General features: G+C 38.5%; 1 protein-coding gene across 1 annotated transcript; it reads right to left on the reverse strand.

The window, feature by feature from the left end:
* Positions 1–1,276: 1,276 nt before the first annotated feature.
* On the reverse strand, positions 1,277–11,504 carry MEAK7 (MTOR associated protein, eak-7 homolog; the record flags this gene model as incomplete). The annotated part of the gene is made up of 7 exons (XM_082005758.1): positions 1,277–2,698; positions 3,734–3,913; positions 5,048–5,166; positions 6,435–6,875; positions 7,526–7,670; positions 8,422–8,652; positions 11,337–11,504. The coding sequence occupies 7 exons, from the start codon at positions 11,502–11,504 to the stop codon at positions 2,573–2,575; spliced, it is 1,410 nt and encodes a 469-aa protein (XP_081861884.1). The 3' UTR covers positions 1,277–2,572.
* Positions 11,505–12,055: the final 551 nt, after the last annotated feature.

Below are 12,055 nucleotides of genomic sequence, written 5' to 3' on the forward strand. Positions count from 1 at the left end.
GCTAAGCCCACTGCTGACCAACACTTTCTGGGCATTTTTAGATGCATGAACACGAAGCACAGACTGCTTAATCATTAGGTTCAGGGGAAAAAAAACCTGGATCCCTTGCAAGCCAATCTTTTACATTTAAAGAAAAAAATTGAATAATCCCACCAGCTGGCTGGATCACTAGTGTCCTAGTAAGTAATGCTTCACTGATACATTTGCTGAAAGCGCCATAGTGCCAGTTTTCTTCTTGCCGCAGTTTAACAAACACCTTCACTTCAAAGTGAAGATTAAGAGTCTCAGATACAAATGTGTCAAAAAATACAATTTCACAGGCCAAAATGCTATGCTGATCTTAACAAGATAATGTTTAAACAGGATTACATTTTGGATTCAGAGCCTAGAAAGAACCAGCTATACTGATACTTATTTTAAATCAAAGAAAACCTGGCTATGGAAGTATTTTTGGTCAAGAGTAGCTTTGTGCAATTCACCTTCCCCAGATACAGTCTGCAAAGGTGTCTGCTCGCCTTTTTTTTTTTTTTTTTTTTTTTAAATCCTTGCAAATAGTTTCAGTCGTCAAAGAAAAGTCACTGCCTTGTAATGGAAGGAAAAGAAAGTCTAGTTGTTTATTTCTAACTGCAGAAATTCAACTATATCTCATCCCTGTATGCCATCCACTTCAAGTATTTAGTCAATGCCTAAGTGAAGAATACCTCTGAGACTTACGGTGGGAGTTTGAGAATGTTAAAATAAAAGCCAGCATCACCCCACTTACAGAGAGCATCATGTGTATTATACAAAAGTATCAGTGTAACTGTTTTAATGCTTACATTTTTTTCTATGTGTTACTTACTTGGGACACTATCTGGTTTATTTAAGCAAATACAAGATAAAAGGACATTATCTCAGGCTTTCAGAGCATACCCTGTGCTGAAACAAATAGCATATATGTCCCCATCATTAGTTCAGGTAGCATGCACAATGCACAGTTGAGTTCTACGATGTCTGGCTGTAGCGATTTCTTCATGCTCTCCTTTCAAGGGTAAATTCATATTGCTTAATAATTTTTTTTTAAATGGGATCTACATTAAGGCACAGGTGCAGATTATTCACAATATTCAAATCTGTCTCCCTACAAAAAAGGTCAGGTAGAAAAAAAAGACCACACACAAGAAAATTCTAAGGGAAAGAATTTGAAGGAAGGCCACATGATCAGGAATTGCATTTATAGATTGTTACAGCACATTTTTTGCTCTATGCTGCACAGATGAACTCATGCTAGGACAAAGGGGACTTGATACAGTCCTTCTCCTTAAGAGGAGAAAGACTGACAATCTTACATATTAATAACCAAAGACAATTTGCTGAGGTAGAAATGACAGGCCCTGGTAGAAATTAGGGTTATTTTTGACAAGTTAATTACACACAGAATTAGCAAGGTCAAACTAATAATTACTGATAGATGCAAACGGATTCAAGTAGAAAAAGTCCTGAGTATAAACCTGACAAAACTGGCATTGACTGGTGAACAGCCAACACCACAGCAAAACCCCAACTCACTAATTACATTTCACTTTTTTTTCCATAATATAGTAATTGTGTGGAAATAAAGCGTACAGCAGTCTCCTTTAAACATGTTACAGACATAGCTCTGATTTTTTTTTTTTTTTACAAGGTATCTGCAGATACTATTCTGACTTAACTGTGGATGCTTCTTACTTAATCCTTTTTACAGCCTGATCTTTTACTCCATTCTCAAGTGAGGCTACTAAAAAAGGCACCTTCCCTGGAGAATTTCTGCTGGAGGTATGGCCCATTCTTAGGATAAATATTGCTGAATGACTCCCAACGGCTCTGTTCCACTAAGTTTAAAAAGAAAATTTCTGTAGAAAGCTCTTAAGTGAAATGCACTAAGGTGTAGTGTAGTAGTATAAAACTGGATACTGCATACTTAGCATTCTGTACATCTTACGGCCCATATAGTCACTTCCTGAAAATCTGACTTAAACATGATATTTAATGCTTTAACTGGAGCAATGCAAATTAATAGCAACCTTCATATGGAATCATGTGGACTATTCTGTTTACCAACGTAAGACATCATTACAATTTGCAAGCTTCACTGACTAATTTCATTGTATGCAAATAAATATGTGCAGTTGAGGTATAAGAGCCTTAATCAGTGTCTTGAACAGTCTATATATAAATACATATCAATTCTCCCAGTCAATAAGCCGTACTCCCAATAACTTTGTCTTTTGTTTTTAATTCTGTATGCAGGCAGGATCTGTCAGGAATGCTAGGAAATTCATATTCAGCTAGACCTTAGAGATGTCTAATGATTAAGTACCAGGTTAATTTTTCTGTCCTCCCCAAACAAAACCCTTGGTTTGGGTTCAATATCCTTCCGGCAGGATATTGTATTGGACCTAAATATTACCTAAGTACGAGGCTCAAGCTTTGTCCCACTTAATTAGGCAAATGTAAGGAAAAAAAAAAGAGGAAAAAATATTCCATCCAAGGAACATTAACACTCAGGAGAAAAAAGAAAAAAAAAAAAGACTTTCATGTTACTGTGATTCTTTTAGTTATCATCATCATCCTCTTCAATGGGTTCTCGTAGACCTTCACTCTGACGACTTTTTCCAGTCATTTCTAATAAGGCCTGAGCCTCAGGATCTGCATCCAGGATACTCTTCTTACCTTTTGTCTTCAAAACAAAATAAAATATAGTCAATTTAAAATGTCATTATGAATGAATCAATATCAGGCTGCAAGAAAGAGACATACACAAAAGTAATCTGGTTTGCAACCTAGTCACAATGAAGCACATACACTTTCCAAGTAAGGCATTTAAGATTCACTAGGATACATCAAATGATTTTTATTGCTCCAGGTACGCAAAACAGTCATAAACTTTTCCTAAGATGACAGCGAACTACTTCAAGTTTATTCAGGTTACAAGCCAGCCAGAACATCCTGGTTAAACTGACCTCAGTTTGAAGTGCAGATTTGAGCTTTTTTATGAAGAAGAGATTCAAGTACAATTCAGTATTTTTTGTAAACAATTTGTTCTGTTTCTATTTAGAGGTATGGGTCCTCTGAGCAGACACAGCACATGAATTTAGTATGAAAAGAAAGAAATTATTTAAAAAAAAAAAACACCAGAATGTGCACTTTAAGAAGAGAATAAATTACAGGGACAGAGGAGACTGGAAAGAGGTCTCTCACTCATTCCCAGAAACAAACCAGGTGCAGAAAGGCTAGCATAAATCTATTGACATCAATTTACTGTAAAACTATAGTAAATTTATAAGTTACTGATAAAGAAATCTTTTGGGCTCTCTTCCTGAACTATAGATTAGGCTTTACTTGTGAGCTTCCAGAGTTTGCTTTCTGTTTTACAATACTGGGTTTTAATGAACCCCTCCAAGGACATTCCTTCTGGAAACCATTCTCAATATCAGAAAAGCCTTTTGAAATTCAGCATAAAGTATGGCTCTTCTCACTCTATCACCTCATGGCTCCTGATGTTATTTCTTGTTGGCACCCTCAATAATTCCACTACTGTTTTGCTATTTACTTGTTACAAAATATATGGCATCACAGAGCCAGTTAAAGAAAACATTATTCATTACAACGGAGAGACAGTGTTTAATCAGAAAACTGCAGCTCCAAGTTTTGGTTTTGCATCTCCCATTCCAATCAGGACACAATTTCACAGGTTTCAATCTTGTTCACCTACCCCTGCACTTTCAGGGAGGTCTCCCACTGCCCAAACTTCCATGGCATCCAGTGTAAAATCCTCTTTAGCTGACAGCTGGGGGCTGTTGTAGGTGGTACATCGAGGTTTTGCTTTACTGTGTCCTTTCCCATAGTCACTGTCTATCCAGAGTCCGAAGTAGTCATGTTGTCCTCCCATACCCTGTGAACCAAAGCAGCACACTAAACACTTGCTGCACATGTGAAATAGACTGGGCAAGTTATGAAACCTAGAGTATAAATTGCTATTTCAGTGTTTCTGCCACACTCTATGGGTAGATAAAAAAGGGTATTCTGAGTGAACCTGGGATTCTGTACCAAAATCCACTATTCCTGAAGCCAAAAAAGAATTTACCTGAGTGATACTGCCCTCCCTCTACACTTTACAGGATACCAGTATCTGCAAGCTCTTCAGCTGCAGATACTGGTAGAAACTGCCAGAAATTTAGCTGACTGCCTTTTGATTATTAAGTAACAGTTCCATTTTAAACAGGGTGAAAGTGCTCGGTTTTGCTGCCTCTTTTCCATTTAGAAAAGTATCTACAGAAACAAATAATGTAATTTGATGTTGTTTGCTTTCTTTAGAGCAAATTTACTCCAGGCTGCTGCGATTCCCAAAGTTATGGGCATAGAATGCCACAAAACTGTAAGGCACTTTTCAAAATAGGCAGCGTGTTGTAGTTCTGTAGAAACGCCTCCGCATCTGGAGAGCTCATTCATGGACTTGAGTAAAAGGAGCTTCTGCCACTGTACTTACACAACAGCAGCAGCCTACATGGAACTCCTGTACTGCAATTCTGTTGGGCTTCCTCAGCCTTCCATAATTTAAAAAGCAGTTAGTGTGGCAGTGAGAACAGACGGTGGAAGGTTCCTCAGTTCCATAGATCAGCTAGCTTGTGCTGCTTCAGTGATGTGGATACATGCAGTCAATTCTTCCACACAACAGTGAGGACTGCTAGAAGGGCTTCCGTAATAACCAAACTTGGCAAGATTTCTTCCCAGAACCTCCATAAATCTAACCTACATAAAGCCCACCTACTTGGGTTAGACACAAATAAATTCCATCTTAGCTGATTCAGCACTTCAATATACGTATGAGCTGTAAAAATTATAGACTCTATCAGTACTGTAAGCAGTTCTCCATCGTTATCCATAGTTCACAGAGAAGGGATGAAAACTTCCTCAGCGAATAACAAGTGAAAAAAATCTGCTCACAGTAATAGAATCAAAAAACACAAACCATTTTCAAACACCAGCCACGAATCCGATTTCCAAATTGTAATTTCTTAATACTTACAAGTCCATTTGGCATTGTTTGCTGGCCATGGTTCAAATACATGTAGTGGTCATTATACCCTGTGTATGTGTATACAGCAAGAGAGGGGAAAACAGAAAACAGAAAGCATCTGTTGTCACCTGTAAACAGAAAAACATCTGAAGTCAGACAACTGGCCAAGCAATAACTTGCCTACAAATAGGATAAGGAAAAAAGATACTGAAGTACAGCTGAATAAATCAAAGACAGCAGCTGCCATCTCAGAAAGCCAATACCTGTCTCTCATCAAGATCTAGACCTAGATCTTGTTTATTCTCAGTTAACTCTGTGCAGGGTCACAGAAATCAATGTGATTATATGGCTGTGACCAAGGGCAGAGTCAGAGGCATGACTAGTACATTACATTACTGTGTAAGGGTACACCTATCACAGGTTTGCATTGTATCATCTAAAACTGGCCAGCCGCTAGACCTGTACAAGTGCAGACACCCTTAGTTCTGACTGTATTGATATATGGATCAGTTTAAGGTCAATGATTTAGGGTACAATTTTCATCATGCCCAGTTTGGTATTCAGAGAGACCTGTGGTATGATTGTCTAGTATGCTACATGTGTTATTTTATCGGGAAAAAATACAAGGAAAATGTGCAATCGATGTAACATTACATTATGTTAACTGACTGAAGTGGTAATTACCAAATACTAATTAAGTATAGGAATTGAGTTTTTAATGTAGCAAACGTGAGGATTCCCAGCAGGACAGATTATTCAAAATCCGTAACTTTTTCGGAAAGCCGTCACAAAAGAGTTATGAAAAACATCTCTCTTCTCCCCAGAGGTTTCAAGGGAACAAAAAGTTCAGCTTGTCCAAGGGACCCTTTTGCTGCTGGATTTTAAAAGGGCAACAAAGACAGACAGAGCACAAAAGGCAACAGGAGGCTTAACCTGGTGTTTGGCTCAGCTGTTCTGAGATGGAAGATTGCCATCTGCTGGACATCTTATCTAAACTCGAATTCATCGTCTATGCTGCATTTCCTTCATTTTCATTTCATTTTCAACCTAGGCAGCTACAGGCATTGATAGATTTCACTGAAAAGAAAACTCGTTCCATGATCAATAAGTCCTGCAATTTTAAAAGTCTTATCAAATAACAGACAACCTATTAACATTAATCAGTAATATGCCTGACTGGGTACAAAGCAGGAATGGCTTAGCATGTATTTTATATTTTTTCAAAAATTAGTGTTATTTTTGCCACAGGAAAATATACTTGGAAGTATAAGAAATACTGTGTGTCATGAAAGTAAAATGGCAGTACCCATTAAGTGGGCAGGATTCTTGTACCTGTACAGAATAGGCAATGTTTAGCAGAGCCATGAGATACTAGAAAAAGAAAACCGAGTTTTACCTTGAAACTGTGGCTTCATCTCCCAGGAGTGAGATGCAAACCCACCAAAGATATAACCATCTAAGTCCTTTAAGATCACTATGCAAGGACCTTTGTTCACTATGTGCCCACATAACTGTGAAAAGCTTTCTCCATGAAGCCTAGAAGAAAATACAAGCTGCCACTTGTGCTGTAGCTCTGCAGGCAGATGGGAGTTGATGTATATGATGGATGGGATGTCAAACAGACTGACAAGTCCTCTTCCTTTGATGCCTTTGCAGCTTGGAACCAGGTTGAGTATGTCTTTGGTTTGGTCTGGGAGAGAATGCAGAACATGGAGACCTTGCCTGATAACAACACTGAGGAAAACTGAGATCTGTGGAACTTGGTACACCCAATCCTCAATGACATTTCGATCAAAATTTGTCTCCATCAGCTGAGGACCCACAGGTTTTGTCCCATCTAAATAGTAAGTCAAACGGGAACAGTAGTAAGTCTCCCAGTCTGGAAAATGATCAGTTGATTTTTAAGTGTAAACACAGTATTCCGTAAACACAGTATTTTTATGGACATGAAACCACACATGAAAGGAGCCAGTGTCAGTAAAGTGTCAACTACATTAAGCAGATGCTTAACTCTTAACACAGAACTGAGAAACAGTTGTGTGTGACATCCATTGGTTTGGCTGTCATGATTAAGCAACATGGACTCCTAGTCACAACTTATGAGATGTTCTTTGCAAGACAGCAAAATCTATTGTTACAACAGTGCAAAGATAAGCCCATGCTTTTAGAAAGCATACAGTCATAAATATATGCATCTAAATGCCCGTCGCCTGCAAGTCAGGTATTTGTAAAATTGACATGTTCCATCACAAACAGTTTTGCATTTCCACTTAATCTGGGACTCCAAACCAAAGCTCTCCTGAATTTAGGGGAGAAAGAGGGTAAGGTAAAATAAATAAAATTCCCAAGTCATGCGCAAAGCACTAGGCTTGAAATACTGGCCTCAACATTTAAATTCAAAGGTGTGACTTGAGTAAAATTATTGTAAGATCAATGATTACATGAGCTCTGTGCTATTCTGGGACATACTATGTCAGTGCTGCTTACCTGCAAGCTTCAATTCTGATAGCAGCTGAGAAGCCAGAGCCTTTATGCCACATGCAGAATCCCTAGTATTCTCTGAATTCCAACCTTTGAGTTCCTTCCTGTAGCTCAGGACATGGACTACAGACATGATCAGATCCTCTGTGAACTTAAAAAGTTAAAACATCACTATTTTGGCCTTTCTTAAATAAAACTGCCAAGAGCTTCAAAGGACTTTCTGAAAATAAAGTAGTACTGATGCTGTAATCCCAATGGCAGAAACATGTCTTCTTGTGACGAGTCAGAAATAAGAGAAATGGTATTTCAGTGTCATAGGTCTTGAAAAGTATCCTTTTTCAAGACATTTTGTAACTGTTACTTCACAAAGCTTCTCCATAAAATATGGCATAAAAGAGGGAGGGGAGGTCCAAATTTTGCAGTGGTAGGAGCTGCTAGTGAGTTAGTGTTTTGTGAGATCCCACTCTTCCACTTCGCAAGCTATGTATTTGATTCACCCATCTACCCTGCAACTAAAGCTCTAGAAAGTATTTTGCTAACTTCCCAGAAGCACCAGCCACACCACAACCCTTGCTGGCTCTTAAATACAGACAGTCTCTGCACCCTTCAGAGTGAGCCTGTGAACCATCAGACAGAACAGACAGTGTACTCTGCAAAATCCAGATCCTGGTAGTAGGCAAGTCAGCATGGAAAAGCCCGCAGCTGAAACGGTCACCCCATATAGCCTGGTGTGCCTGCATTGTTTGTTCCAGATCAGAAAGTTAGTGGTAAAGAGATTTTTAAATGTACAAAAGTCAGGAATACCGTTTCTGAATCTTGTGCTCTAAAAATTACTTTCAAATTACCTACCCGACTCTGTTCTCTCACTGGCCCCCCTAACACACATTTAACTGCCTGTTTACCTCTTGGATTTGTTTGCCCTTCACAGGCCCTTCTCTCTTGGAGATCATTCTCATTATTATGGTAATCTTCTCATCTGCATTCCCTTTTAAGAGGTTTGACATAAAAATTACAAACTGCTCCTTAGCAATCTCTTCACTCAGCCTAGATGATTTCCCAGTCAGGTCAATACTTTTCATTCCATTGTATAACCGAACAGTCATTTGCTCTGGTAATGGCTCCCGCATATACACCTACGATGAGAAAAATAACAAAGAACATATTTTACAAGTGCAGAATAACTAATATATCCCAGCTAATCTGAGCTGAGATATACTGCTATGAATGAAGGATTTCAATACCAAGTGTCTACTATCAGCAACAAACTTTTGTCAAAGGACTGGTTTGCCAAGAGAAAAAAAATTCCCTGTTTTTATAGTATCTCCTTCCCAATACTACTTAGTGATTTAAGTTGATACTGTTTTTCTACAAATGCCATGGACTTTAAAAAAAACCCGACACTGTAAAGTGTTAACAGGATATTAGCAAAGGATTTCTGTATAACTCTGTAAGGGTTTATAACTCTGCCAGTCCAACATTTAAAATTGTGTTTCAACTTTGCTTTTGATAGTCGAGCTCACAGCTACTTAAAAACAAAGAGAAAGTGAAGTCTTCCCCATATCTCAGTTTTGGCCTCAAAACAATGCAGGCAATGTGTTTAACCCTACATGCATATACAGAAACAATTCTGAGAAGTTTCACTCTGCAAAGCAACATCTAATTCAAGCACAGAACAAAATTGAGACCACCTGATTTTTATAAGGCATCCCTGATGTTAAGACAGTCAAAATCAAAACTTACTCATCTAAATTGCATGACTGGCCCTTTGAACTGAAATCTAACTGGTATACATCATCACGCATCACAACACTGTGGGAAAGATCTGACTCCGGATTCAAGAAACTTTCACAAATAAAAAAACTTCCAAAAAACTTTCACTGTTCAAAATAATTACATAGTTTAAAAATAAATCATCTAAAATACATCCATACACTAGGACATGATTCCACAGTGCCTGCACTGCGCAAACCACTGTGCATAACATGTTGAACAGCTGACTTGACTCTTACATACAGGGGTGTAGCCCAGTGGGGACCATGCTGAAATCACTGGAGCTCCACCTGTGTAAAAGCACTCCAGCTCTACTCACTGGAGCTGCTATTACCAGTCTAGTGCCGGCTCAATACCACTCCTGTTGAAGCTGCCGGGGCTGTTCCTATTTGATGTTAATGGCTGTTGCTGTGCCTATAGGGCGAGATCCAATATGCCAAGCTCTACTCTGCTTTTTTTTGACGTCAGTGGTAAAATTCCCATTGATTTCAGTAGAAGCAGAATTAGGAGTCACAGTCTTGCACATTAGAGTCCATCATATTGAGGGAGGGACGGTCACAGGGGGTACAGCTGTCTTTAAGAGGCTTTCTAAGACTGCTACATGAGCCTGAAGCAGCAAGGAACATAATTTAAAAGACCATACTCAAGGGCTTTTCACTTCACAGTATTACCTACCTACTCCCTACCCTTTCCCACCCACCACTAACTTTGTTGCACTGGTTTGTTATGCTTATAGCTATTCCAATGAGTAGACCTGGTGTGCGAAAAAGGAGGACTGTAAAAAGGGAATCTTTAATAAACATCTAACAAACTCACAACTCTGAGAGTTTAGAATCCTTGTCTTAAACTGGCTTCAAGAAAGTACCTAGAGATACCTGCTCTACCTGCTTTCCAAGCTATGCAGTACAGCCTGCTCTGGTCCAGAAGCTACGTAATTTCCTTCTAGTAAAGCACTGAGCCTAAGCAGGGTACATGAGGTTATGTTGGGGGCCTCGTCCATTTTACCAGACTGTTGCTAGATCAAATCTGCCATATATCAATGCAGGTCAGGCATGCCATTGCAATAGTCCTTGCACTAAGGAATTAGGCACCTACAGGCAGTCTTTCAAAAGATTTTAATTTAAGCTGGCAAACAAAAAGGCAGGAAGGGAAAAGACAAACGTTCACAGTGATCTAGGGGTGAAGTTAGAAAGAGAACTTCTTCCAGGTCCCAATCAAGTAACAGACACCAAGGACCAGGTTCTTGGATGTATTAGGGCTGAAAAGCTGAGGAGCACTGTTTCTGAATGGGTGATAGGTCATAAACAGCCAAGCTGGAGGAAGTCTAAAGTGGGTCTGAATGCAGATGCATTGCTAAATACCTTAAAATAACCTGCTTCTTTTGTCGAGTTTTAATTTGATTCCATTAACTGTGTAATATATATAAACTTACACTTTTAATACTACATTAATTTGGCCACTTGGTTCCTGCCTAACTGAAGTTACAAGTATTGCAACGAATCATTTTCCTCTTTTTTCTTGATTAGAAAATGAATGCAAAGTTAATCAGAGAAAGCATAAGGTATGTTAATTAGCTAAAACAGGGAGTCACAGCTTAATTAAGCAAAATTGAATTCTCTCCTTTTAATGCAAGTGAAAAGATTAGAGATGGTGATGTAACTGAGGAAGAAAGATATAAGCAAATACAAATTGACTTTCTGACAGCTTCTCAAGAAAATCTCTAAATAATCACACACTATAGACTCCAGAGGGATGAACATTCTTCCCATTTTTCAGGTTTCTGTAAAAATATTTTCATATGTCCCCACCAGAATCAGTAAAGCTGCAAATTGACCCAACAGTGCAATTTACGAGATAAATACAAACCTGAAAGTCGCTACTCATGTTAAACTGTAAGAAAAAGTTAAATATCCATCCTGCCCCAAAACATTAACTATTCAATGGAGATGAGCAATCTTTAAAAAGTAATTATTGCCCCATCTTTAGTTTCTTTCTGGAATTATGTTCAATGTACTACATTCCAGACATATCAGGAAAATTGTCTTGCCTGTAGTGCTTCCAGAGTCACAGTTTTCTTTGTAGCTTTGCCATTTTTTGTTCCAGCTGAGCCACTTGATCCTGATAAAGTATCGAATACTCCATCAATGTCAGACTGCTCCTCAGGAAGAAATCTGGAAAGGTGATTCTGATAGGCATTGCTTTCTGCATTTCCCATCTTTTCAACCTGAACCAAAGGAATAAAAAAACCAGTAAACATGGAAAGGTATCACAATAGCCATGAAAGACATATCAATCAGACTAACATACCAGTGCAAGTTTTAAAAGAACAAATTACGAGCTTTCTGGAAGACTAATAATATTGCTGTTTAGTCTCTGTATTCACTGAGGCTAAATGAACTTGAAGAACATCCATGAACGGTAACCATACTTTAAAAACGACAGTCTGCCAGCTCTTTGCTAAAACCACCCTGTCTACCAATTAAAACCTCATTCAAGTCTTATCAAATGGAAAAACCAATATGATTAAATTAGCTTGTACAAAGTGACCACGAGTCTGTCAGCTGGAATACATCAGTAACATGAAGGGAACAGCCTGATTATGGATTATTTATGACAGATTATGCTACATCTTTCTGATGCATTAATGGACTGAAGCGAAATCTGCCAATAATATGTGGCACTAAAACACCATCACTAAATTGTCTGCAGATGACATGAGAATGTTTTTTCTAAAGACACAATAACAAAAATCATTCAAAAAGCTGC

This window comes from Phaethon aethereus (assembly GCF_964289735.1).
Source record: "Phaethon aethereus genome assembly, chromosome: 13".
Taxonomy (NCBI): Eukaryota; Metazoa; Chordata; class Aves; order Phaethontiformes; family Phaethontidae; genus Phaethon; species Phaethon aethereus.